Source organism: Falco punctatus, assembly GCF_963210335.1.
Source record: "Falco punctatus genome assembly, chromosome: 8".
In the NCBI taxonomy this organism is placed as follows: domain Eukaryota; kingdom Metazoa; phylum Chordata; class Aves; order Falconiformes; family Falconidae; genus Falco; species Falco punctatus.
The window spans coordinates 32,045,260-32,071,197 of record NC_137588.1 but is presented as its reverse complement, the minus strand read 5'-3'; the positions used below and the strand labels follow the sequence as shown (position 1 = coordinate 32,071,197).

General features: G+C 39.9%; 1 protein-coding gene and 1 long non-coding RNA gene across 18 annotated transcripts in view; one reads left to right on the top strand and one right to left on the bottom strand.

Moving 5' to 3' along the window:
- KALRN (kalirin RhoGEF kinase) overlaps positions 1–25,938 on the bottom strand; it is a 546,232-nt gene that overhangs the window by 239,152 nt on the left and 281,142 nt on the right. For all 17 annotated transcript variants that reach the window (XR_013930070.1, XR_013930071.1, XR_013930072.1 and 14 more), the window contains exon 10: positions 5,137–5,259. Coding sequence is in view for 10 of the 17 variants with exons in the window: in XM_080399718.1 (XP_080255844.1) it covers positions 5,137–5,259 (123 nt within the window). In the remaining 7 variants the exon portion in view is untranslated. The remainder of the gene's footprint in view (positions 1–5,136; positions 5,260–25,938) is intronic.
- Positions 1–25,938, top strand: part of LOC308068714 — a 292,607-nt gene that overhangs the window by 13,047 nt on the left and 253,622 nt on the right. The window lies entirely within an intron of this gene.

The following is a 25,938-nucleotide window of genomic DNA, read 5'->3' as shown; positions in this document are numbered from 1 at the left end:
GTAGCTGTTTGCAATTCAGCTTTGGACTGACTATTCCATTACCTCACTTGGGTTTAAAGCAGTTCAAGTAAAACTATGAGGGGCTGAGAGATCACAGAATACCATTTTTACCTGCAGTATTCTTACTGAATCCACAGGATATTTCATATGACAAACAATATAATCATATTTTTAAACATATTTACACTTAAACTACTTTTTATCCCAAATAACTTTTTGAAAACTCTGAACTGAGAGCATTTTAGGAATGGTACGATGGAGGAAGGGAATACTCTAGACAGAAACACTGGAGCACAAATTGCTTCTCAGATGAAGATTATCACCTGTTCTTTGATTTCTAGTAGATGATACAGGCCTTTGGCTTTCAAGGTCTTCTCTGAAAGCCTCCCCTGCAGGAAATTTATTTACCTCCCTGAGAAGAATAAAAGGAAGAGCTGAATCTTAAAACTATATATGTACACATAAAGTAAACTTTGACATTCAAAGCCAGTGTTCAGGTGTTTAATCATCATCTTCCAAAAATTGTCTTGGAGGAAAGCAATCACAGATACCCAAGAACAGAAAACCGAATAGCTTCCCAAATGTCATTACTGCAAAGCTCAGCATTTTTGCTCCCATTTTCTCTGGCTTTCCTTCTTTGTAGTAAATCAAGAGTATTCCACTGCATTGCATGTATACCTTGGCAAAATGGATCCTGTAAAACTTGCAAAGTCAGGAACACAGGATCCAGCCATGTACCTAAATCAAAACTGCTCTAGTCACAACACCCGAACAAGGAGCTGCCACACTGGACATACAAACAAGCCCCATGAACTTGGATGGCCACAGCCTCCAGTCATCCTTCTTACTGTGTTTGATAATGGTGGACGACGGCACATATTTTGAATGAAGGCTGCTCAGAACATATGCTTTGTTGCATGCTAGAGTTGTGATATTTTACCTTGCAAACATCAGTGCCTTTGGATTACCATGAAAAATACACCAACTATTGCATGGAAACATGCACACAGGAACTAAATACAGAACGCATTTGTAGTTGTGAGCATAATGGGGCCCAAGAGCCTTGAAAGCAGCTCCACAGATCTGAGAGCAGCTTACCCCCTAAACACAGATGACAAATCTACCTTGCATTAAAGCATGGACTGCCCAGCTTTGCAAAAAAAAAAAAAAAAAAAAGGATGGTTGTTTTTCTGTGACCTTGAACAACGTGGGTTTCGGCAGGGGTGGGAGAACACCACGGGGACAGAGTGTGAGCCAGCTTCCACTTCTGCTTTATTTCATTTTGCGACGACGTTTGGCTAGTTTGGATTAAAAACACCAGCTCTGTTTACCATTAGCAGAGCTACAGGCTTTTGCAATGCATTGCGAGTGCCATCTGCAGGTCGCAATACGTACTGGTGGGCGTTCGCAGAGCAAAAACGCGGAAAAAACTACTCGACAGGAAATCTTAACCGTACATCTGATGGAAAAGCTCGTAAAAGCAGAAAGACTACAGAAACGCTTGTTTTAGATCATTCAAAGCGCAAAACCACTCAGTCCCGTGGCAGCTTAGTGCAAGGGATTAACAAAGCAGCTTCCCCAGTATCTTTCCTAATTCTGCACCAGCACAAATGCAGTGATGCTCTTTGTGAGCAGAGGAGGATGTGAGGCCACCCTAACCTCTGACTGCTGAGAATGCCAAAAAGGAGGAGGCTGATCTGTGGCACCTCTCTTCATAGACCGAGAACAGGAGAAGGGTTTCCAACATGTGCAACTCAACTTCATAGTGCTGAAGCACTGGGAGGCTTTTCCAACTAGAAGGCACACTGGTTTTCAGGATAAAAGCCCTGAATAAGGTAGAGAGTCTAAAATGAAATTATCTTTAGATTTACAGTCGTAATTGACTGAACTATGGTTATCTGATTTGCACAAAAGAATTCCAACCAAGCAAAGAGGCTGTCATCCAGAGCGGTATTTCTTTGGAGAAATCTTGATAATGCCTGACTACTAAATTTCACTGTGTGGTAGACACTGTGCCTACAGGTGGCATTTTCAGGGTGGAAGCCTGTGAACAGTATCAGGACTGGCTGAGAAAGTAACAGGTATATACAAGCTAACAACTTCTGTCCCAGGAGCTCAGGCTTTTTAATCCAAATTCAAACATTTGCCATCTGTGCACTCCATATAGAATAAGTACTGTCAGAAAAATTGCCACAGCAGTTTTGAGAGCAGTTGTGAGAGAAAGGGACCCCAAATTATATTTCCTATTGGTCACAATGCAGCACTTTCAAATTCACTGACATTTTCCGAGCACAGCTGTATGCAGGACTGTGATCTATTTGAGCCATGCCTGATTGAATCACTACATCCAGATTTATAAATCTGTGGAGTTTCTAATCAGACACACAGACAGCACATTCCACCTCTCAATCTAGTGCCTTGGCAGGTCAGTCAATCAGAGCATTTCTCAGCACAGCAATCCCAGACACACTACTTTTCTTTACATGTAGTTAGGCAGCATTCAAAAACATGACTGTTTTGTCCACCGTTGAAAATATCAAGAAAACTCATGAAAATTGTTTCATCTGACCTTTGCAAATGCCTTCTTGAAATAGAACAAATATATCTGCGCCAAAAGAAAGTAGATTTTGGAGAATAGATTTATACTGTATGACAGGCTAAGTATTTTTTTCAGAGAATTGCCAACAGCAAATACTATTGCATATACGGTCAATCTCATCAGGTATGTCAGTATTATGTTGTTTTTTTTTTAAGAAAAACAAACACAATCCTTTTTATTGTCATTAATACCAATAATTAACATACTTATGAGAGGAATAGGCAAACTCATCAGTTTTTTTCAGGATCTTAGCAAATGTGCTTAATTATATGGCTATATTGGGAGCAAGCAATGCCAGTTATCCACCCTACCCATGGTGAAGTTATTTGCTATCTTGAGAAAAACTACAAATAACTGAACTTAAGTTAGAATTAAGTACCAACTAGCTCTAAAGAGTTAAGCATCAAGAAGGCAGTCAGGAAGTATAAAAACTGGTCATAATCAGAGTAGTGAGGAGATTTATTCCCCAACCACAAACTCACTAGAAGCTTCTGCAGGAGAACTGCAGGTGTGATAAATTTATGGTCTACCCTCTTACCCTCACTATTACTCTTTCCAAAGCAGAGAGTATTATATTCTTAAGTCTTTGACCTTAGATAAAGCCTGAGATTCCTTTCACTTCCCCTCAATGCATGTCCCCATGTCCATTTACCAGCACCACATTCCAGTGTCACACTGCAGACAGGCCTCATAAATTAGCAATGGTATTCTGGTGTGAATACACAAAACTATTCCTGTCAAAGCCGGGGGGAAGTAACAAGGTTCAGCTTGTGTCAGTTATTTCTATTCAGGAGGCAACATAAACTTCATACTCAGAGTGAAGGACTGATTGTGACTGTTCACGATTGTCCAGGCAGAGCAATGAGATGCTCATTGATGCTATCGCATAAGATGTAAAAGGATCACATTCAGAGGAACCTGAGAGATTCTATATCTGTGTAAACCACACTTTCCTCTTTCCTCTCTATCCTCCTCCCAAACACCCACCTTCATTTGAACACATGTGGCCATCCAGTGAACTAGATTCACACACTCTTTGCTCTGAATTTGGCCTCATGAAGTGAATGGATGTGTGTCTGAAGTTATTCAGAGACAGACATACTGAAATAGTACAGAAGGAGGATTAACAGAGCGGTTAGGAAAGTCTTTAAGTGACATAATTCTATTGTGACTTGCCCTAGTACCTACCCATGCATGCTTCCTATCTGTAAGGTTCCTAAACCCTGATGAGGGGATGTATCTCTAAATTACTTCATCCAGTAGTGCAAGCCTTAAGGAAGCTGTTTCCATGTGCAGTTACACACCTTGGTGTCATATCCACTGTCTTTTCTCACCTGTTCTTAATTTATTTCCTACATCTCCAGTGAAGTACTACTCAAAGAGGAGGTAAGAAATGGGGAGGAAAGCTAACCGTGATCCGGAAAGGTGAGATGTAACTGGAATTATGAAGCTGACACATCACAGAGAAGGGAAATTTAGAAAATATTAATGCCACAAAGGACATTACATCACCTAGTTTTAGCTCCTTTATATTACATGATCATCATTTTCATTTCTTACCTCAGTGTTGCATCCAGTAACAGCTGACTCAAGCCCAGCTTCTGGAAAGGCACCTTATGCTGATTTCAGGATAAAATCTCCCACTAACTTGTGGTTTTGGATGAGGCCTTGCAGAACCATGGTTTGCAACCGCAAGCTTAAGGTCCATTTTAATAAATTCACAGAAAGTAATTCCAGAAATTCAAGCCTATTACCAGAAGACTTAAATCCACAGGTGGTCCCATGAAATTTTAGAGACCCACCAATCTAGAACTGCTGCTTTCAGGCTATGTGAATTGTCAATGGTATGCAAAGACATCTCATCACAGCTGTGACAAAGATGAGACATATTTTTAAACATCTACTATGTCCATGCTTCGAGGAAAAGTTATAAGCTTTTAGCTTTATACCAAAATTCCTGGACGAGCCTTGCTTACAGTGTGCTATGAGGAAAACAAATAACAATAATAATGTCTTCTTGTAATGATTGCTTCTCACTCCAAAACAAACAAAAACCCCTCCCAAATAATACAGTGTACTCTTGGATAGAGTGAAAGGGCAGTTGCCCTTGCTGCAAACATTCTAGTGTTTCCCTTGCTTCTTTACAAGCTGCTGCTTTCCACTGTATTCTCCAGGTCCTCAGTTTTCACTGTAGAAGCTAAAATTGATTTTTCTACCACTCTTGCTCATAACCAGCCTCCTCTATGTCCCAACACTTTGCATTACTATCTCATAAACTGCTTGCAATTTCTCATAGGCTTTGAGACCTCTCATCAAACAAATGTGGTGATTTTCTGCTTGCAAGTCCTGCTGCTACCATATCCTGCAGTGTGCATGCTAACTTTCAACCCTGGAAGCTGGGATCCTGGTCAGTTTCCTGGTCAGTTCCAAATGTTTGAAGAGAGCAGTGTGACCCAAAACAGCAATATTTTTTTTTTCTCAATATAGAAGAGGAGTAACAAAAATCAAGCCAGAAAATCTCCAATTCGGACTCTTACCTGTGCTACCTCTTCAAAATCATCATGTCGTTTCTGCAGCGCACGTGCTCTGTGTAGAGATTTCCCTACTCCCGTATGTTTACTCAGAAAGGCTTCCCCATGATTTTCAATCCAGTCCAGAACCTGCCAGAAAAGAAGAACATCCAATTACCTCTCCTGTCTCAGCAGCACAGAGAAATTCTCGGGGTGAGGATAATACAGCTGCAGAGGTATTGCTTTGTGCTTGCTATGGCTAAACACATGCAAGATCTGTCAAAGTCCACTCCAACTGTATAAAAGATACAGATGTTTATAGATGTTACTGGTAAAATCAGGATTATTGGAGTTTTACTATTCAATTTATTTTGAAGTGTAGCTTATTTATTTGAGCCTGGCAGATATTAAATATTTACTTTCATGTAAATGAATTTTAGTGAACAGGAATCAGGAATCTGGAATTTTTTACAGCAAGTACCGTCCTCTTAAGAGCTCCTTGTGTAAACTGAAAACAGTGATAGCTAATTTCACGTACACAGCAGATCTCAGTTGGAAGCATCTTAAGCCAACCCAAAAGTACGATGGAGGGATCAATTAAAAATTATTTTGATGTAGGGAGAAAGCATTATCAGGGTAACTAGAATGAAAATGTTAAGAATCCTTCACTGTAGGCCATAAAATATTGACAGTGTGTAACCTACAAGTCTTTCAGGCTTTCAGTTCAGTTTCCAGATCCTTATGGAAAAGCAGACTGTCAGATCCAATATTCTGAGAGTTAAAGAGGATATTCTTTTAAAGGTAGATCAACTGTATGAGCACCATCCATTTGGAGCTCCTTCTCACAATAACACTGGCATTAAAATTTAGATCAAATCTGTCTGAGGTCTACTACAAGCTGGGAAAAAAAATAACTTGACAATAAGAGCTTGGAAAATTTCAGGATGTGATCTCCACCCTTTCTACAGCTCTTTCCCAATACACAGAGGCTAAGAGAATAAATAGTACTAGATCAGCACTGCTATTTGTGTAAGTAGCTAGGGCTTCAGCAAGGAGCTGCCTTGCACTTGCAACGAGTTCTTGATCCTCATTGCTACTGGGCTAGCAAACAACAGCTTGTATTTCTGTCACACTGAAGGGAGAAGACGTCACAAGCATCCCCAGGATAGGGACACTACCACAGACTGCTGCACCTGCAAATAGCCTCGGAGCTGCATCCTTTCTTTGTGCACCACTGGGGTGTGAGCAGCAAGTGTGGGCACCAGCGATGCGGGGCAGGGGCTGCAGTGTGCCTTGAAAGTGGTGGCAGCTTGGCCTGAGAGAGGCTCTGGTGCCAGGGTACAGAACCGAGGCAGGAGGGTGCTGTTGTGCGAGAAGCCACTTGTCATGTGTGGGGATGATCAATGAGCAGATACTGCTGACTAAGCCTAGAAACCTAAGACTGGAAAAATGAAAGATGTGACTATTTTTTTTTTTTCAGGCAAATAAAACTATTTCATGACTTGATTGTACAGAATCTAAATGACCTGGGGTTTGAGTCTTTTCTGTACTGTAGATCCCAAGCACATTTTTCTACGTTCCAAGTACAAACAAAGCTTTATACACATATATTTACTTCTCAACCCTATTTCTTTGCTGGGAAAAAACTTTTTTAATTAGTTTTGTGCTTACAAGGTATTTTTCATTCACAGAGTACAAATAATTTCACAAAGTGGGGTATCAAAGCACTTCATGTCCCGCAGGGACAACACATATTTGGCACAGGTGTCACTGTGGGGTTGAGGAAGCAGAACCAGGTATGTTGGCAGTTCAATCATCGCTTCCTGCTTCCCTTTCTGTGATAACTTTGTCTCCCATTTGCTCTCAGCAGAGAATCCCAAGCACATTCCTTCAAACTGTTTGACAGCCATGTGCCAGCTGGTTTGCTAAGAGCTCTTCTGCAATATAATCTTGACCAGGAATCTGTATATAACTGGTAATAACATTAATTATTGGACAACAGCCTTCTAGCATTTGTGTCGCTAACAAACTGTAAACAATTTATTAACATCCTCTTTCCTCTTGTCAGGATTTGTCAACTTATCTATTAAAGATGGAACCAGATGAAAATTCAATTTTGAAAAAAGTCTCATGTAATGAGGCCTTATTTTTTAAATACTATTTTTTAAAATGGCAAATGGATTTAATTTAAACAATGTTTTATATGAAGTTAGTATGTAGTATATGCTTTCTGTTTATTAATAGCTGATTGCCACTCACGTTAATTCTACAGCAAACTATTCTAATAACTTTTTTTTCATGCTTATAGCATTAAAGTAGTAATAGCATAATAATAAAATTGTTATCCCAACCAATGTTATATTGGGCTGCTTTAGTCACTCTTAGATGACTGTTGACAGAGATTGCCTCTTCTGTTTAATAAACAGATGTTTCGTTACATGCTTCAATTCAAAATAGGAAATACAATGTTTGATGCCTACCTTAAAGATAAAAACAAAGGCAATGAATTTTAAGCCAGAGTATTCATCAAAATAAGGACACTTTACTCTCAACAAAAAAAGCAACCAAACAAACAAAGTGCTGGAACATTAATCCATAGGGAATAAACCTTTGTTCCAGGACTCATTCAAGAGCTGGCGACTCCTGCAGCAAAGTCTCATGTTGCATTTGGACAGTTACTCCATACTGCCTGACACAGAAGGGCACCATCTGGTGATTCACCAAATCCTTCCTGCAACTTGAAAGCTTCCCTCTGAGGTCATCTATACAGGTATTGATTAGGTTTCCAAATCCTTTAGTTTGTAAGATTAGATATAAAATACCCCTTGATGTCACAGAATTGTAAAACCACTTCAACACTACTAACATATCCAAATCAACACTAAGTGAGCAGACAAGATTAAAAAAAAATAAATCTATAAACCATCCACTAATGACATGGCTGTAACACCCTATTTGATGACTACTTTACTACGCCATTTTTCTACTTAGAGTGCCATGCCTCAGATTTCATAGACCCTATCTGCTCTTTAAAAAGTTCTGGTTCAAATTGTTCCATAAACTCTACATCTGCCATGATTCCCACAAGAAATAAATCATGAATTTTTTAAAACTAACTTGCTTAACAGCATTTTCTGTGGCTCTGAAACCCACATGAACATATTTGACCACTCCAGTCTTCAATGAATTTATTTTCACAACCATTCTGTGAAATACATAAATGCTATAATTTCATTTTGCATGGGGGATATATATATATATATATATATGTATGCATGTTTAAAGAGACAAAGTGAGTTGCTGAGGTGCCCCAGGAAGTTGGCAAAAGACAGGACATTAGCATGAGGCTCTGATAATCTGATAGCCCTAACTATCAAAAGAATACTCAGCATTTATATGAGCAGCTAATATGTTTTTCCTTATACAAAGCATTTTCTATCTAATAAGCTCACAATAGTTTGCAAACATGGAGAAATACCACGTCTTTGTTTCCATCATACAAGGCACAGAAAGTTTGCACTAAATGATGAGCTGAGGTATGGAATAACTGAGTGAGCAAAGGAACAGCGAGAGCATTAATCCGGACAGATATAAAGCACTTACTCCCCAGTGAAAAGAATGAGAAATGTTAAGCAATTAGTCTGTGGCAAATGCAGGAACAACTCAGAAAGGTCACAATGAAACCTGAAATCACCAGCACTTGTAAACATCTACCTGTCAGTGTGTTTGGAGACATTCTCCCTTACCCTGAAGAAAGGAAATGTCTTTAGAACTAGCATAACTGTGTAATAATTCAAGATAACATTTAGCATTTTAATCTAGAGCACGGACTGTATATCTTACTCTAATGTCAAAAATTAACATTCTGAGATATAGTTAGCCATTGAAGTTACAGTGGCTTAGTTCAAATAATTTAATTACTCCTTAAAAACACAAACAGCTTGAAGATGCTGTAAAAAACACAGTTAAGAGTGTTTTCCAAATTACATCTTCAGATTTCCTAACTGTCCTTTATTGCCAAGCTATTTTTTCTTGTAACAGCTAGAAAAAGTCTGTAAGTCATGAATTCTTTGGAATGAAAATACTGTGCTACAGATAGATCCATCATCTGAGGTGTTTCTTGAAACATAAAATATATTTTCTAACTCCAGCATATGCCAACTTTCTTTCTAGTATGCATTTACTACTGTACTTTCACTACTTTGAAAGCTGCTCGGGCCAGGGGCCAGGACCTCCCTCCTGCTTTGTAGCTCCTAGCGCAGTAAAGCCTGATCCTGCATAACCACAATTTAAATACAGGCTAACTGCTGTGTGGACACACTCTCCATGTAGGCAGCATTTTCAATCCAGTCTGCTGTCCATTAGATAATACTACATTCATAAAAACGCAGCTGAGTTCAAACTTGAAGGCCCATATCCAAGCATGGGTGAAGCTGCCCCTGGAATCACCTAGGAAATGGTATAACTCACCAACATGTTCTGGAAGGATTGGGGGATAGTAGTCCTGGAATTTTACCTTCACCAGTGGCAGATTCCCATCCTACACCTTACTGACCCCAACCACTATTGGAGAGCTGATTGTGGTAGCTATTTCTGCTGTTCCGCTGCCCAGTTCTGTAAGATGTCCATAGGAGGAAATAAATTAGCTGCTCTGTTTACTCTGATGGTAGCTTGCCTGGGACTCCAGAAAATGTGCATGTGAGGCTAGGAGGTGAGAAGGAGGCTCTCTTTCTTTTCTAGATGGAGATTCATAATTCTGTGTTTAATTCCCAGCTAATAAAAGCTTACACAGCATCAGGCTCAAAAGCATGGAATGTTTGCTAGGAGCCCGTTAACAGAAGCAGAATGTAAACCAAATGCTCAAGAAGCACATTTGATGTCAGCAGCATTTATTGGTGGGAATGCTGCAGGATACACACACATGTTAAAAAGATATCAATATCTTTTTTTATTATTATTATTATTTCAGCTAGTTTAAGACCAAAAGTGGTAAGAGCATTATTTTCTTTCTCTCATGATGTGCATGTCCTGTCTCCTTATCTCCTCAGGGGAACAATTACACACCCAACAAAATAAGCAGCAAACCCAGGTCACCAAGACAATTAAATAAAACTCCAGTACAATTACAGCAGGCTGACTGCACTAGCTATTACAGTCATTATATGGCTGGATAACCACAAGAATCAAAATGCTACCTGGAGGAACAATAGCCCTAACTGTCCCTTTTGAACAATCTATGTAACTTCAAAAATAATAATAGTGGCAATTCAGACAGGTTTCATCTGAGTGCAGCATCAGGAAGCAGATGCTTCAAAGAGAAACGCTTCCAGAGCCCTCTCCACACTCCTTTTTGCTGAAGATGGAACTCTTGCCTGTGGGAAGCCTAAGACCTATGGCACACCTAAACTGGCAAAATAAATATTGCCCAGGTGAGGTCAGGGAAAAACATATCTGAAAGTCCATTTGCAGGGAATGGCAATAGTTTGTACAGGACAAGGTAGGAAAACGTGGAAAGAAAGAAATGGAAGAATGGTTTTAAAGGAAAAGGATTGAAGAAGCAATCAGGCAATAATTAAGCAAAGTTCTGGGATAAAAATTGCTCTTCCTCTAGGCTAATTTGTATGATGGGAATATAGCAAGATGATTGCATTCATGCAGTTAAGGTCAATTCTTTTAATAGCTTCAAAAGTTAATTTGATTTTTAAATTAAAAAAAGCAGTGAGTACTGTTTTTAAAGGGTAGAGTTTTCAATGTAGCTCTTTGAAAATTAAGCCTCTTTCTGTAGGTATCTTTCCTAGTAAATTTGAAAACTCAAAAGCACCTCATAACTTTATCTGATTTTAAATTAAAATCTCCTTGGGAACCAACTCTTTCCTAGCAGATCCCCATGCTCTGCTCCCGTTTTACATTAATACAACATGTGAAAGGAGTAGTAAATCCATTACTTTAAGGAACTATATCCGTTTTTGAAGAAGTTGGAAAAATTCTGCATTTTCACATCTTTTAAACTGTATTTCTTTTAGCAGCAATGAATGAATATAAGATGAGAGTGACTTGGATAAGAATCATAGAATCATTTAGGTTGGAAAGGACCTTTAATGTCATCAAGTCCAACTGTTATCCTAGCACTGCCAAGTCCACCACTAAACCATGTACCTAATAGCCACATCTACACATCTTTTAAATACCTCCAGGGATGGTGACTCAACCACTTCCCTGGTCAGCCCGAACACAGAGGCTTGCTCAAATACACCTTGTCCTACAGGAGGGAGATGAGAAGTGTAAGCTAGTGAGCAAACCAGCATGAATAAGATGCAGCATGTTGTGCTAGCAGTGATGGGGCACCCTGACTTCTGCATATGACCCAGGCCCATGTTTAAGAGTTTTGCTGCTCCTGAGCAAGATGACCCACTGAAGTGCCTTGGCAGAGGGAATCATTAATCTTTGTTACTCTAAGACCCACAGTTGTTGCCATAGTGACTCTTAGGTTACTATGAAAACTGAAAACAAATTATACCATTTTACACTTTCAGCAGTTAAGAGTCAGATATTGATCTCAAACCAGTCAAACCTGGCATAACTCAAAGGGGTTAGATTAACTCTTTGGTAACTCTAGCAGGGTTGCAATAAATTCCAGAGCAATTCCCATGAGATAAACCCCATTTATTCAGCTTTAAATGAGGCCCCATTTCAAGGAGGTGCATAAGCATTACCTAACTTTAAACACATGGATAGAGCCTCCAAAATGTGCTAGGCTTATGCCAGTGAAAGGAAGCCAAACAGTATCAAGTTGCCACTACACACACTTTATTACTTGCTCTTGAGATACTATGGGCTAACTAAAATTCTGGTGTGATACCAGGAACTCATACAGCACTTCAAAACTTGTGGTTTTATAGTCTCATCACCATTTCCACTCACAAGATTCAAACCTTATCTTTACCTTTTCCATAGCTGCTATTATGAATGTTCAGTAAGGCCTTGCGTATCTGAAACTCCTATTCCAGAAACTCTGCCTTTGCCAGCCATGCTTTTTGTAACCAGGAAGTATACTTAAAAGGTTTATGTTTCAGATCATGCTTTCATAGGTACCTTACCACCAAAGCTTGTTGTAAATGTTTTGTTGTACTGCACAGCAACAAAATCTTTTCTGTCAAAGCCCTTCAAAATTGTAGAAACCCAGTTAGTTACACTGGCTGAACTAGAATTTGCAAATACAACACAGAAATCTCTTGTCAGAAGATAGTTCATTTTCTTACAACAGAGGAACTAGAAGCTACACATCATATATGCATTTATGAGCAACAGAATTCAATGTAGGCATGCTCTCAAGGTACCCACAAACCTCCCCTTCTTGGGTGGTAAAAGGAAAGGGCCTCTAAGCGATAAAGAGTTCACATTTGCCAGGGAGACCACTGAATCTGTGGGTGGAAGAAGTAGCCAGCGTGGGATTATCAACTTCTATCCACTGGAATTACATCTGCTTCTGGACAACACTATTCTGTGCAGGCTGGCATGGCTAGCCCAACCTCTGAGCTGCTACCAGTACCTCCAGGAGAACTTGGAGTCAGCAGCAGCACCAGGGAAGACAAGAACAAACACTGAGAATCAGAAGAAAAACAAAACAAAAAATCCCCCAACTCCACACCAACTCAAGGAGACTTAATAAATCCTAATCCTCTTTAATGAATAAAATGCACACCAAGTCTGATTTAAATTAAAATACAGTTTCTTTGTTGTATTCCAAATAGTTGCTGAAAATAGATTTCTTTTCCCTCCTATCCCTGGCCCTGTCACAGCAGGGTAATGTCAAGTAAAGGTCTAGCTGAGAAAAAATACCAAAATACAAAAGAACTTATCCTCTGGCTTTTCCTGCTATTATTAATGGTTTATAATAGAACCCAAAACAAAACTCAGCTGTTCTCATTGTGGTTTTTAGCTCCTAATAAAAACTGAGCTCGCCTTTTCACTTCTTTATTCATTATAATTTTAAGCTGGTGGCACAGGAATGTATTTTAAAAACCAGTTTTTTGAAGAAGGGGGATCACACCTCCTATTTAAACCAGAAACATCATCTTTGGCTCCCATGAGATTATTTTTAATTTCAGAGCCATCTATATCTCACTCTAAAACTCAGGTCTTGCTCCCACCAACATCCACAGCAAAGTTTCAACTGACTTCAATAAACATGGATCAAAGACCTCGTGTTTGTAAAGTTAATAGGCAGGGGCTAGTTATGCATCCAGCAGAATCTGAGCCTCCGGACACATGCCAAACAGTATGTTCTATTTCCCATTTAGCAACTTCTGAACAAATGTAGTTCGTATGACAGCACGTTGCAAGCTGCACAGGTTGATGCACATCAGTGCACTCCTACCATACGTAGACAGCTCTGCTAATGCAGTTCAGTAGCAGTGGAAGGGAACAGTGCTCTGTTCACTCTCTCTGGTTAAGCATGTGAAATTATGCAAGAGTTTTAAGAAATAAGCAAAAAATGACAAGGATTTAATATCAAAAGTAGACTGGAATTCAAGTGATTTGCTTCCATGCCCAGCACTGCAGTTCAGCAAATTACTCAATTTCCCTGCCTCCATTCTCATTTCTAAAATGACATTAACCACACTTACAGTCAAAACAAGTAAGGATGACAAAACGTTTGGAGTGAAAGCTGCCTTTTACTTCAAGTTTTTGCAACCTCTAGCAATATGTGGCTCCAAATTTGGTTGAGGATTCTAGGAACTTTTTCCAATACAGCAGCATATCATGAATAGTAAACACCACCACAGTAGCTGTACAAAAGCAAGTAAGCAACCCATCGAAAGGCAGGGCTTTAAAATCAGGTGGAAGCTTCTTCAAATTCACTGTGGTATAAATGCCTCATCAATGAACATATAGCTGTAACTCCTGAAATACCATAGCTTGACCTGGCCATGTGGCAATGACTAATTCATCTTCAGAAAATATTACAGCCAGCCAACCAAGTTCTTCCATTCTCAATTCAGCTCAGATGATCAGGCATAAGAGTAACTTTTTTCAAATTGGCTTGGGACCTAATCAGCATATCCCACTATCACCAGCCAAACAGTCTGAAGTGTGGTTTTGTTGTTGTTGTTGGCTTTATTTGGGTTTTTTTGCTGTTTCTGGGAGGGGGGTGGTGGTGTGGGTTTTTTTGTTTGTGTGTTTTTGGTTTTGGTTTTTTTTTTTTTTTTTTTTTTTTTTTAAAGAAGAGGTGGAATAGAATGAACAGAGCTACACTCATTAACACAGTCTGAGGACTGGACAAGAAAGATGAATTCTGATACTTCCTCAGTCCCTTCTCAAGGAAGATCTCTCTTAAAATGCTACAATAGATAACCTTCCCTGAAGTCAGTCAAAGTCTGTCACTTCCATTTTGCCTTTCCTTTTTGCCACAACTCTTCCTTGTGGTATGTATGCACTCAACTGTGTCTGGGACTCTTTCAAAAGCCAAAGAACTAATGCAGCTGCTATTAAGTACGATTTTTTTGAATCACTCCCCACTCTTCCTCTCTAACTGTAGTTATTCCAAATACCACCATGTAATTAAAGAGGTCTTTTCAAAACAAAAAACACGCAGTCCCGTTTATCCTTGGAGCAAAAAGCAACCTTACAGACCTATCAGTATTTTGCTACATAGTGCAACTAAATTAACAAGGAGAATTAAATGCAGAGCCAATTACAACATTGAAAAAAACTTCCTTTATTCTCTTGTTTACATTGAACCAGAAAAAGAAGTCCCCATGAAATCAGAGTGTAGGTGTTTTTATGAGCTTCCTGGACATTATGTGAAAGTTTCACCTCTGCACAATCTTTCATTTTAACAACAAAAATCTAACCTCTCTAGTTAAAAGCCCCGCTAGTTTACCAAAAGCAGAACATCCATGTTCTGTTCTTTGCAGTGGAGACAGCCTTGAAAAGCACAGCTGATACTAGTGAACACTTCTGTGTAAATCATACAGCTATACTCTTAGAGTGTCAGAAAAATCCTCAATATGTAAAAGTGCGTGCATATAGTCTTCTTCAGACTCCTCACTGCTTCTAGCACCCACAGATATCCTACAAGCCCATCTGGAAACAGGACTGTAGGAGTTTGTCCAAACAAGACAGTCCCTGCAGCAGGATCTTGTTCAAGAGCTTCTGCTGTGGAAATCACTACAGAATAACAACTCACCCTGGCTACCCCCTTCTTAGCAGCTTCTATTGCAAAAGTAAGCAAAAAAGTTGTGAGAAGAGCTCCAGAGTTAACAGCATGACTAAGTGAAGACATCCTAAATATCTCCCATGGCAATGGCCTGAGGACCAACAAGACTGTTCTTAACTTTTCTAGCAGAGTTTCAGAAGTTCATGGTGTCTTTCTGATTAAGGCCTCAACTTGCAGTAGCACCGCTCTTCCATTTCCCACCCCCCTCCAAGAGCTTTCACATTACTGCAGACCTATAGACCTCTACAACAGTCAAAAATACTTGTTTGCTCCCAGATATGCCACCCTCCCACGGGCTCACGGCTGCTTACTTCATGTGATGATGAGGTGTGCACAGTCTCTCACCCAGCTGCTCCAACTTAACTCCTTACATTTTCACATGCTTATATGGCAAAAATAACCTTGTGTCTGCTTTCTGCAGATGGCTATTATGTACTTGTACAGTTCTTCACATCTATAAATATATTATGATGGTTTAAAACTGACATGCATTTGGAGAAGAATGAGAATATGATGTGTTCTGGCCCCATCCACCTTCTCTCCATGTAAAGAAAAGAGCTGATCCCAGCCTTAGTAATCAGTGAGATGCAGGATTTAGTCATGTCTCTCTCTTGGGAACAGCACTTTCAATTCAGGTCTCTGGCAGAGCTGGCTGGGTGTGGGCTGGCCATTTTGAGAGCAGTACTTGCCCATTTCCTCCGGGCATCGGCTGAGGTCATGCAGCCCCAACCTGCTCCTTCACTAAATGTTCTCATCTAGGACGCAGGCTCCCCAAAAGGGAGTGGGAATACACATGCCTTTCTTACCCTGAGAAAGAACTTCTTTCAACGTAACATTGCTTTCCTTTGGTAGAGTTCCCATTCATCAAATGTATCCTCCTTATCTTTCATTTTCTTGATTAAATATTTTACTTGATAAAGTTTGGCAACTGCCTCTCTAAAAACATTCCAAGTAAGAGAACAATAGACAGACAAATGAAGAACTAATGTTTCTTCCTTAATGCCTGGATTGTTACTAACATTCCCAGAATATTGTTTTTAAGGAAATAAAAAAACAAGAGAAAAAATAATAATCTTCAGGTTAAAACCCCTGTTTCTTTAATTGCTGAACTTCTTTTAGAGCAACTTTCAAAGTTGTGTGTGGGTGGAGAAGCTATAAATAACCACATTTGTGCATGCTCTTTCTGTACAAGACACAGAAAATGTACTCTGCATCAGCACAGAAAGATGCTGCTGTGCTCTGCATGAGGCTTCTCAAAGCTGGCAGGTAGATTATTTCTTTTGCAGTTATGCTACTTGTGCTGCTGTTTGTGAGTCTTTTCTCCAACATAAATCATAGCTGGCACTTAGCTGTAGTGTAATAAATTAGCAGCGCAACTAGTCAGATCTATCAGTCTCTTACCAATGTTAATGTTCAGAAATACAGAAATATTTTCTTAACTAAAGCATAGAGCATTTTGGTTGTTTCTGTCTATAGCAGTTAGAACAGTGATTTTGCTCCTTCTGAGGCTAATATGCTTTCCCCAGGTGTCCATTTCTTTTCCATTGTTTGTTCTTTCAGATCAGTTTTACAGGGTGCAACTGCTGGGTCAGTCAGGGCTGGGACCAGCTCTAGTCTTAGGTCTGGCTCCCCTCATCCGGGCTATTTGCTTGGACGTAAAGTTTTCTGAAAGTATCCCAGGTCTCACAGCTCAAGAGGATGGGAGGAACATTGGCCCCAGCAAAGTGGGCATCAAAGCAAAGACAACCTGGAAAGCTCTTGACTTTTTTTTCAAGCAAACCTCCCTTTCATTTTCCTTTATGAGAAACATAAAATTATGAAAACAAAAAGTTGTTTCCACCACTTTAGCTTATGCTCTGGATCTCCCAGGAAGAGAAACACTTGAGCACATTCAATGTCTGCCCCAGCTTCTTCCTCATGTGTGCTGAAGCAGTGGAATCTCTACAGCTCTTCAGCACCAACAGACGAGCAAATATCCTTATCACATTTTATATGCTGAATAACAATGCTCAGACTATGCTGTGACCATGTTTACTAGTTGTTTGGTGTTTTTTTTTTAAATTCTTCAAGTAATTATTTAGCATCTTGTGTTTTCTTTTACCTCTAGTAACCCTCTATTTTCCTTTTCTGGCATTAGACCAACAGAAAAACAGCATTTGCAAATCTGATAGTAAGTAGAGACACCTGCAGGACCCAGCTGATTTAGATTTCTTATTGGGAGCTCTGATTCAGACTTCTAAGGTGTTGACCCCCGAGTTGTTGTTACTAATGACAGCTATCATCACAGCTAACCTTCGTGCTTATGAATACAGCATCACAGTACTGATTTTCATGTTTGTGAGGTAAAGCATCCTGATTCTATAGAGAAATTTGTGCATCTGGAAGTGTGGCCCTTTGTGGCTTGTGAAGTATTTTCCTTGCATATGTTTGCTTAATTTTTTTTCTCACTGGGACTGTCGAAAATAAAAAGTCCCCAAGAAACAGAGCAAGTACACAGCAGGGGAAAAAAGGAGTTATGTAAACTCTTTAGAAAACTACGTTATCTGCAAGTATGTAAATAGAGCAATTGATTTTAACTCTGCCAGTGACAGAGGTGCTTACGGGATTCAAGAGAGGAAACAAAGCAAAACTAATAGAATGTGGAAAAAGATCCAGGAAAAAAAAAGGACTGTTCTTCACAGTTCCAGCCCTAATGTGCTTTATGGCTCCTCTCAGTGCCTCAGTTTCCCTGTCTGTAAAGCAAAAAGAGAAATCCACTGATAGGTAAATGTCAGGCTAAGATAACGTAATCATTACCGCTACCATTAAATGTTCAGCAGTAGCTATAAACACTCAGGAAAAAAACACAACAAAACAAACCATGAACAAATTTACTACATGTTTTTTCAGCTCCAGCTGTAACCAGAGCATAACTGGGTTAGTGTAGGCAGAAGTATGATAGTGTAATGGTATGTCGGGTAGGTACCTACCTTGGGAAATATGCTCATCTACTCAATAGCAAGCTTCTAATTTTAGTGCTCTGGGTCACTGTCTGGAACAGTACTCATCTGAGATTGTTCTCCTAATTTAGAAAGTACCATCTACATTTTGATAGTATCAACCCATCTAAACTGTTACTAGTTTAAACAAGAACTTTAAAGGCATTTAACAATTAGAAAGGACTAATAAACCGAAGATGAGCTTTACAACAGAGTAGTCTTTAATGCAAACACTATGCTCCAGGCCCCCATCTAGGCGCTCCCTACTGTGCTTGAGTTGCCTGCTTCACCACAGAGAAAACTGCTGATTGACCAGGATATTAAATAAAGCGCTGCTTTAAGGTTACCGTTGGGAGCAGATGATTTAATCATCTTGGTTTAACAAGGCTTACAGTCACAGCACACAGCAAAGACAAGTTTAGCAAGAGAACAAATCCCAACTGGGACAAATGGGTCTCAGTACATAGTCTCATCCCAGTAACAGAAAAACTCACCAGGATGGCACAGCGCCGCAGTAGTCTTAAACACCCCTCCCAGGGTCACAGCCCTCTGGGGCTGAGCGTCATGCCATCATCTAGGAAAACAGAACCTTTGGCCACGGGGCTCTGACCTGATGTCAGGCTAGAGGTTAAATATGAAAGTGCAAACCATGTGGGGAAGAAGTAGAACAAGCATGAAAGGAACAAGCATGAAAGAAGTACCCTGAATGTCAGAAGTGGCTATTCTCCATTAGGGACTTTCCTGGGATCTCTTATTTGTCTTTTAAATAAACCACTTCATCTCACAGTTTAAGATACTCTTATGTGTCAGGCTGTGTGCAGGGAGCAAGGAATGCAGCACAAGGCTGTTGGACATTTTAGCAGGGCTCCTCTGCCACTGGATGCTCCCCAGGGATTCAAACCTGCACCACAGCATTTCTCCCACCATAGGGCCACCTCAGCATCTCATCTGCTTGCGCTGCCTGTCTGTCAATCACTGCTCAGGCAAACCAGCTGCACTTGACACACGGTATCCCCGAGCAGAGAAGTCACAGCTCAGTACTGCAAGTAAGTGGGGAAAGGGCTAAGTTACTGTGGTACATGAGAAGCTTTGCATGTAGCATACAGACCCCATGCTGGGCTAGGCACTCAGCATGCAAGACACAGCAGAGCTGAAATAAAAAGCCCAGGATGTTTGCATCACTGTGTAATCCACCCATAACTGTATGGCTGATTTCTTTTACACGTTACAGCAGAAATGGATCCTGTGAAGGTTTTGAAGGGTGAAAGGCCAATGACCTTACCGATTCACCAAATGAGGCTACAGATAACGGGACTGAGAAGCTATTTGTGGGAAGGCAAACAAATGGATGTTGAGCCCCGAGTCCTCTGGCAGACTGGTATTGCACTAATAAACTCGAATAGGTTGCAAATAGGTGCAAATTGGGCAAGACTTATGAAAAGCCCTTTCAGCAAGAAACAACCTTGAGCCATTCAAGAGAGAAGAGGAGCCACCTAGAACTCCAGGAGTGAGAATCATGGGCAGGAGGAGGGGTAGAAGTGCTTGAGGGCTTCCCCTTATAGCACCTTTTAAATGAAAAAAATGAAAGTTTTTGGTGAAAACCTGCTTGCTTTCTTATGTTTTTCTCCTAGCTTGGTGACTCCCAGAATATGGCATCCTCATCCTGAAATTCCTTCTCTTCTGGTTCCCTGACACCTCATGCATTTTGAAAACCTGAGAAGGTAAGGAAGCAGAAACAATACTCCAAAACACATTTTGATTGTTTAAAGTTACTTTTTTCTAGAGGGAAATCTAAAAAAAAAAAAAAAAAAAAAAAAAAGTTTCATTTTGTGGTTCCCTTCCCCCCGCAACTTTTCCTCCTTATTTGGGAAGGGAACTGTCTCAAGGTCAGAATGTATTGTATGTTACTAAAGCCAAAAATAAAAGTAATTTTCTCCATCCTTCAACACGTCCCATTCAAAAAAGTCCAAAAGGCAGGAAAGAAACAAGTAAAGGACTATCAAAACAAAGGGAGGAGAAAGGTAAAAGAGCAATGGACAGGCCTGGAATATTTTCTTTTGCATGCTTTCACATTTAAAAGACATTTTTGCTGAAAGGGAACTATAGTGTAGCATAAAAGAAAGTTTATAGCTGTAACAGTATAGAGGAGTTTGAGCCAACCAGGTCTGTCTAAATGTGCCTGAAGGGTCACCCCAGCCTAGGCAATAGCTTCCAGAACTACAATCCAAAGATTACAACTTTAAAAAACAAGCAAGAAACTTTGTGTGAGAGTTCCCTATGAGGAATATGAAACAAAAGAAGTTGCTGAAAAGTCTCCCATAAGCTACAACACTGTGTTTAGCCCTAAATAGTGCACAATGTCTCTTCTAAGGACAGAAATACCAGAACCCTTCAGTTGAGTTGGTTAGGTAGGGCAGCTACCAAAACAAGGCACAGCCAACAGGAGATGCTAACAGAGCAAATAGCTGCTGCAGAGCACAGCTATATGGAACACACCGAGTAAAAGTAGTTTGTGGCACGGAGTAAGGTAGAGCTGCTAGGAGGAGCAAGAGCTAGTGGGAATGACTAGCACGGAGAGGAGCAGCTAGCAGAAACTGGTCATGGTGCCAGATCAGCTCAGCCTAAACTGGGCCCTGCTACCAAGCAAGACACCATAATCTCAAACCATGGATGCAGTTCATTACCAGAGGGGGGAAGTAACCAGCTGGCTGAGCAGCAGCTCCTGGAGGGAAACACAGCGCAATTGTTATGGTTATACTTTGGGAACTAGCTATCATTACCTTCTTTGTTGTCTGGCTAGTTTTGTTCTCACTTCAATGAAAACACCTTTTGTGGGCCATCAGTCAAAAGCAATATGAAAGAGGACTGATCATTCTGAGTGACAGGCAGGATCATGAAAAAGCTGGGAGGCCACAAGAGGAGATAATTGGAAGGAAAGATCAAGGGAAACAAATTGAGTAGAGAAGAATGACTATTTTGGACTCCTAAACCAATGCCTAAAATAGCATACTTATTTCTTAGCATAACAGACCCTTATTTAATTTTTAGATAGTCCCAATAAATCCTGTAAGACCTTTTCATAAAGGGTAAAACTGGAGTAGCAATGACTTTGAGGGTGTAGAGCAGGGATTTGTGAGACAGACATCCTGACATGAAGAATTCTGGTCACGAAGGTTTCAGTGACCTTTGGCAAGTCACTCAACATCAACCTTTTAGAAAACCCATAATCCTGAGATGAAAGAAACCACAATAAGCAAGAAGTACTACTGTTATTGTTAGTTCTTAAAGTAACAGGGGAGAGCCTTCTGGCATTCCAGCCTACGCTTATTCAAAAACCTTATTTTTCTCCATGCCCTTGGTAACAATTACTCATTCTAGCAATTGCTTTCAAAAAATATACATATTTTTGGAAAAAACCTCTACTTTATTTCTCTTCCTTCACCACTATTTTTGTAGGGCTAATCAGTAACAGACAAGCCTGATTCTTTCTCCTCCTTTGTCATGACAATGAGAGCCAATGATGCCTTTCAGAAACAATAAACTACACATCGTATTTTCAGGGATGCTGACATGCAAATAATCCTGGGATACAAATAGACAATGAGGATACGATACATAAGGAGGATGATTCTGCTTAGAGTGTAACAGCAGATTTTAGCAGTTTGCTTAGGACTGACTTCCTTGCAGTTTGCAGTTTTTCTGGATCAAAATGCACTGAGTGGCCTGGCATAATGCTTAGAGGTGCTCTGCACCACACAGAATCGGGCTCATGCATCCTAATACATCTCACCCAACACTGGATAATAAACCAAAGGTCTTGTCTGAAGAGGATACCTTATTATTATTTCCCCAACAGCCAACAGTTAGAGAGGGAAGTACGCAGGGTGCAATTCAGATCTTAGACAGACCGAGTCATTCTCTGAAGATGTCAGTGTCTCTCCATTGACTATAAAAGGAAACTATGCATTAGGCTCCTGATTTGGATGATTCAGTTATTGTCCTAAAGACAGGCAGGATAAATCCAGACCATGGATATTTGCATCTGCCTACAGAGATCTAATTGCATCTTTATATGACCACCTCCATTTCTTCATACTACAGATTACGTCCTCCTCATCCACTATGAGGTGGATCCAAAACCTCAGTGAGTCAGTAGGATTTCAGAGGGTTTTCAGAAAGCCGCCTTAGAGGTTCCTAAGCTCTCAGTAACAATCCAAACATTTGCAGTTCAGGAAATAGCAAAACAGACCATCTGAAAGGACTAAGTCTTGAAGGACAGGCAGAGCTCTAAACAAGAAAAACACTTTTTGGGGGGCACAAAAGATTTTTTTTATTTTTTTTTCAGTTCCTCTTTTCACTTCAGTAGGTTCAGAGATCAAGCTGGCTGGATCAGATTTCCTCAGATCCTATTTCCCAAGACAGCTGTGGAGCTCATCAAAGTGTTCTCACACTGCTTGCACATCAATGCTAAGTAAACTTCAGTTGGTAACTGAAGCTGGCCCTGAAGTTTGATATCCCTAGCACTACTGCTCTGTGTGTAAATTAAAAAGTAATCATTATTATTTTTTTTAATCAGTGACTCTTTAAAAAAAGCACAAAGAACAATTGTCTGCTTGGCTTAATAACTATATAGAGGAAGAAAGACAAGTTGTTTCCAGATAATTTGATTTAAAGTGTGACTTGAAATTAAGAAGAAGATAGAGTACTGTTAATCAGAAATCTTTAAGGAATTTCCACAACAAATATAATTAAATTAAAATGCAATAATTTAAACCTATAGTTCTTTGTGAAGAGTTTTGGCACAAAAAATACAAGATAATACTGATCTACATTTAAAGAGCATTGTCAGAACAGAGCTCGCTCTCTCTCTCACATGAATTTGAAGTATTTAAAGCAATTAAATTCTTAGGCTGATAGCCTGAGACATCTCTGAGGTGTTCTTATACCACACACTGATCAATGGTTACAGGTTGCAAATGTGACTACCTGGACAAAACCAGAGAGCCTAGCCTCTATACCAACAGCCATTGTCTGAACATGCTCAAATATCAAAGTGCCATGTATTTGAACTCCTCACTTGGGAAGCTTTGCTGTGGCCCTTTGAAGGGCAGATACCTATGCCAAAGTCACTGGTAAAGAGGAAAAATGCATGTCATTTCTTTCAGCTGTGTTCTTTTTCCAAGAACACTGTCCTGTCTGGGTTGGACAACCCTGAGTGCACTGTCCACAAACTCTCCATGTCTTTGCAAACTAAAGGAATCAGAGAAGTATCTGTATGAAATCACCAGAAGCTGAAGAAATATGTGGATGATATTCTCCTTCCTAGCACGGCTGCCTTGTGCAGCAAATCCAACACAGTCTGATCATTGAGTACTAAGGGTTGTTTGGCTGTGCAGAGCACTCCAATTCTACCACTCCCTCTGCTGCCACCAGAGCTTAGAAATACCTATATAGCTAGTAGAAATAATCTGAAACTCCTGCGTAATCCCATGCCACTGTGGGTTCAAATTAAGGAAGACAGTCCTTTTTTTAACAGTTCAAAATAAGCCACTAAGTCGCTCAGTAACCCTTGTGTTATTTAAATTGTCATGTCATTATTAATTCATTTCATAATATCTGCAGGGCACTAATTAGCACAAATATATGACCACTTCACTTTCAAATCACTGTCAGTGTTGGTTACTTGTTAGTCCTCTTCAGAAGATAAGTGAGACCACAGATTTCTTCATTGCCTAGACTTGCACTCACACTGCCTGAAAACATGCCAGTTCCTTTGGCAGAAACAAAAGGAATGGAATGACAATTGCTCTAAAGAAGCAATTGCCGAGATATTTTATTGCATGGTCTGTGACAAAGAGTAGACAGAAACAAACAAACAAAATATCCTTTTACTACAAATGTACCACCCTTTACTGCATAAATAATAAAGTAGACAAGTACTAAATAAGAGGCTGTTAAAGATATAACATGGGTTTGGAAACACCTGCATATCTTACTTAGTCCTTATGTAGGTAAAAGTTGTGTGGCGATCCATCAGAACTGTGTGGTAAGAAATTTATATCAGATAATAAACCAGGTGTGTGCACTCTGGCCTCAACAATTGCTGGAAGGACAGGGTTAGTGGAAACAGAGGTATTTATCTCTCAGTCATGGATAACAAAAGGTTGTTTTCTCTCCTGTTACATCCCATTGGGAGAAGGTTGCCAAGTAGTCTTACCAGTATTGACTCCTGAGTTCCTTTTTCATGAATTTTTTTGGACAATACAATCATAGTTAGAAACTTTACTCACTATCAAGTAACACTTTAACCTTGTGGCTGGTAAGGTCCCGTATACCTTCTAAGCTGAGAGAAAGTACAGCAGGAATACTTTGAAGATGTAAACATATAAGTGATGAATATTAAGTGCATCTCATTACCTGATAAATTTAGCAAAGGGGCTGTGAAAATTCTCTAGGAGGCTTTGAATTGTAATTTTTTAACATCAGTGGTAGCTATTTACAGGTTAAATCTGCTGAGATGGCATACAGAACGTGATGTATTTCTGTAGGGTGCTTTGGCTGAAGTCATATGGTAGTAAATATAAGCTTGAATTGATTCTAATGTTCTTTTTTCTTAGGAAATGTTTACAAATAAATCTTGTTTTACAAGACCCAGTGAAGGTATTATTGTAAACAAAGCATAAAAGGAGATATGTAGCCTGATTTCTTCTGTCTTTGAAACAATGACAAGTTGGAAAATTACAGAATGTTGGAGAACTTTTCATTGACTTGAAGTGATCAAAACAACTGAGTGTATGCATCATGCAGGGGGGGATGTATCCTAATCCTCTAAAATCATGTGTGAGCGCTAAATGAATCAGGAACTGCCTCAAATATCCCAACATTCTTCTGCAAATGGACTATGTAGATCACATGCATCACATGAAGTGTTCAGCATTCTCAGATAGAGTAGGGAGACAGATAGATGTTGGAGGGACATTTTTCCATACAAATGATGCCCTCACCTGTTTTCTTGGCTAGTAAAAGCTGGACACATTACAAGTTAAAGTGCTTGGTTATGAAGAGAGACAGCCTTTCCTCTGCAATACTTTGCAGTCTCCCACAACAATGGCAGCTGGTAAATGTAGTAATATCAGTATAGCTGCACAGCCTTTTTATCCATCACCAGAGGCAGATAACCACACAAGGAAACCAAAGCTATGTCCATTGATGTATCTGGGCATGAAGCCAACAGAATGCAGATCCACAAATTTAGAGAAACCCAGGTGAGCCAAACCTGATCTAGCTTGACCTTTTCAATAACAAGATGATTTGACACCACTACAGCTGGTCTAGCAACAGTCCCAGTTTCCTTAGTACGTGCCTACCCTCTTGCCGGTAAGCCTTTCTTAGTGTCATCTTGCTGTTTACCACTGGTCTTCATCTGGCATGGTGGACCTGTTCCATTTTGTCATGCAGAGCCACCACAGCTAACTCAAGGCTGTGCACATAGCCAAGGAACTCCACCAGCATACACAGAACCTTTACATCCACCTATTTTCCAGGTCTTCCATTACAGGCACCCATCACAACCAAAGTGAAGCAAGAAGGAAGCAGCACCAACAGTGACCTTGAAAGAATCATGTGGATACG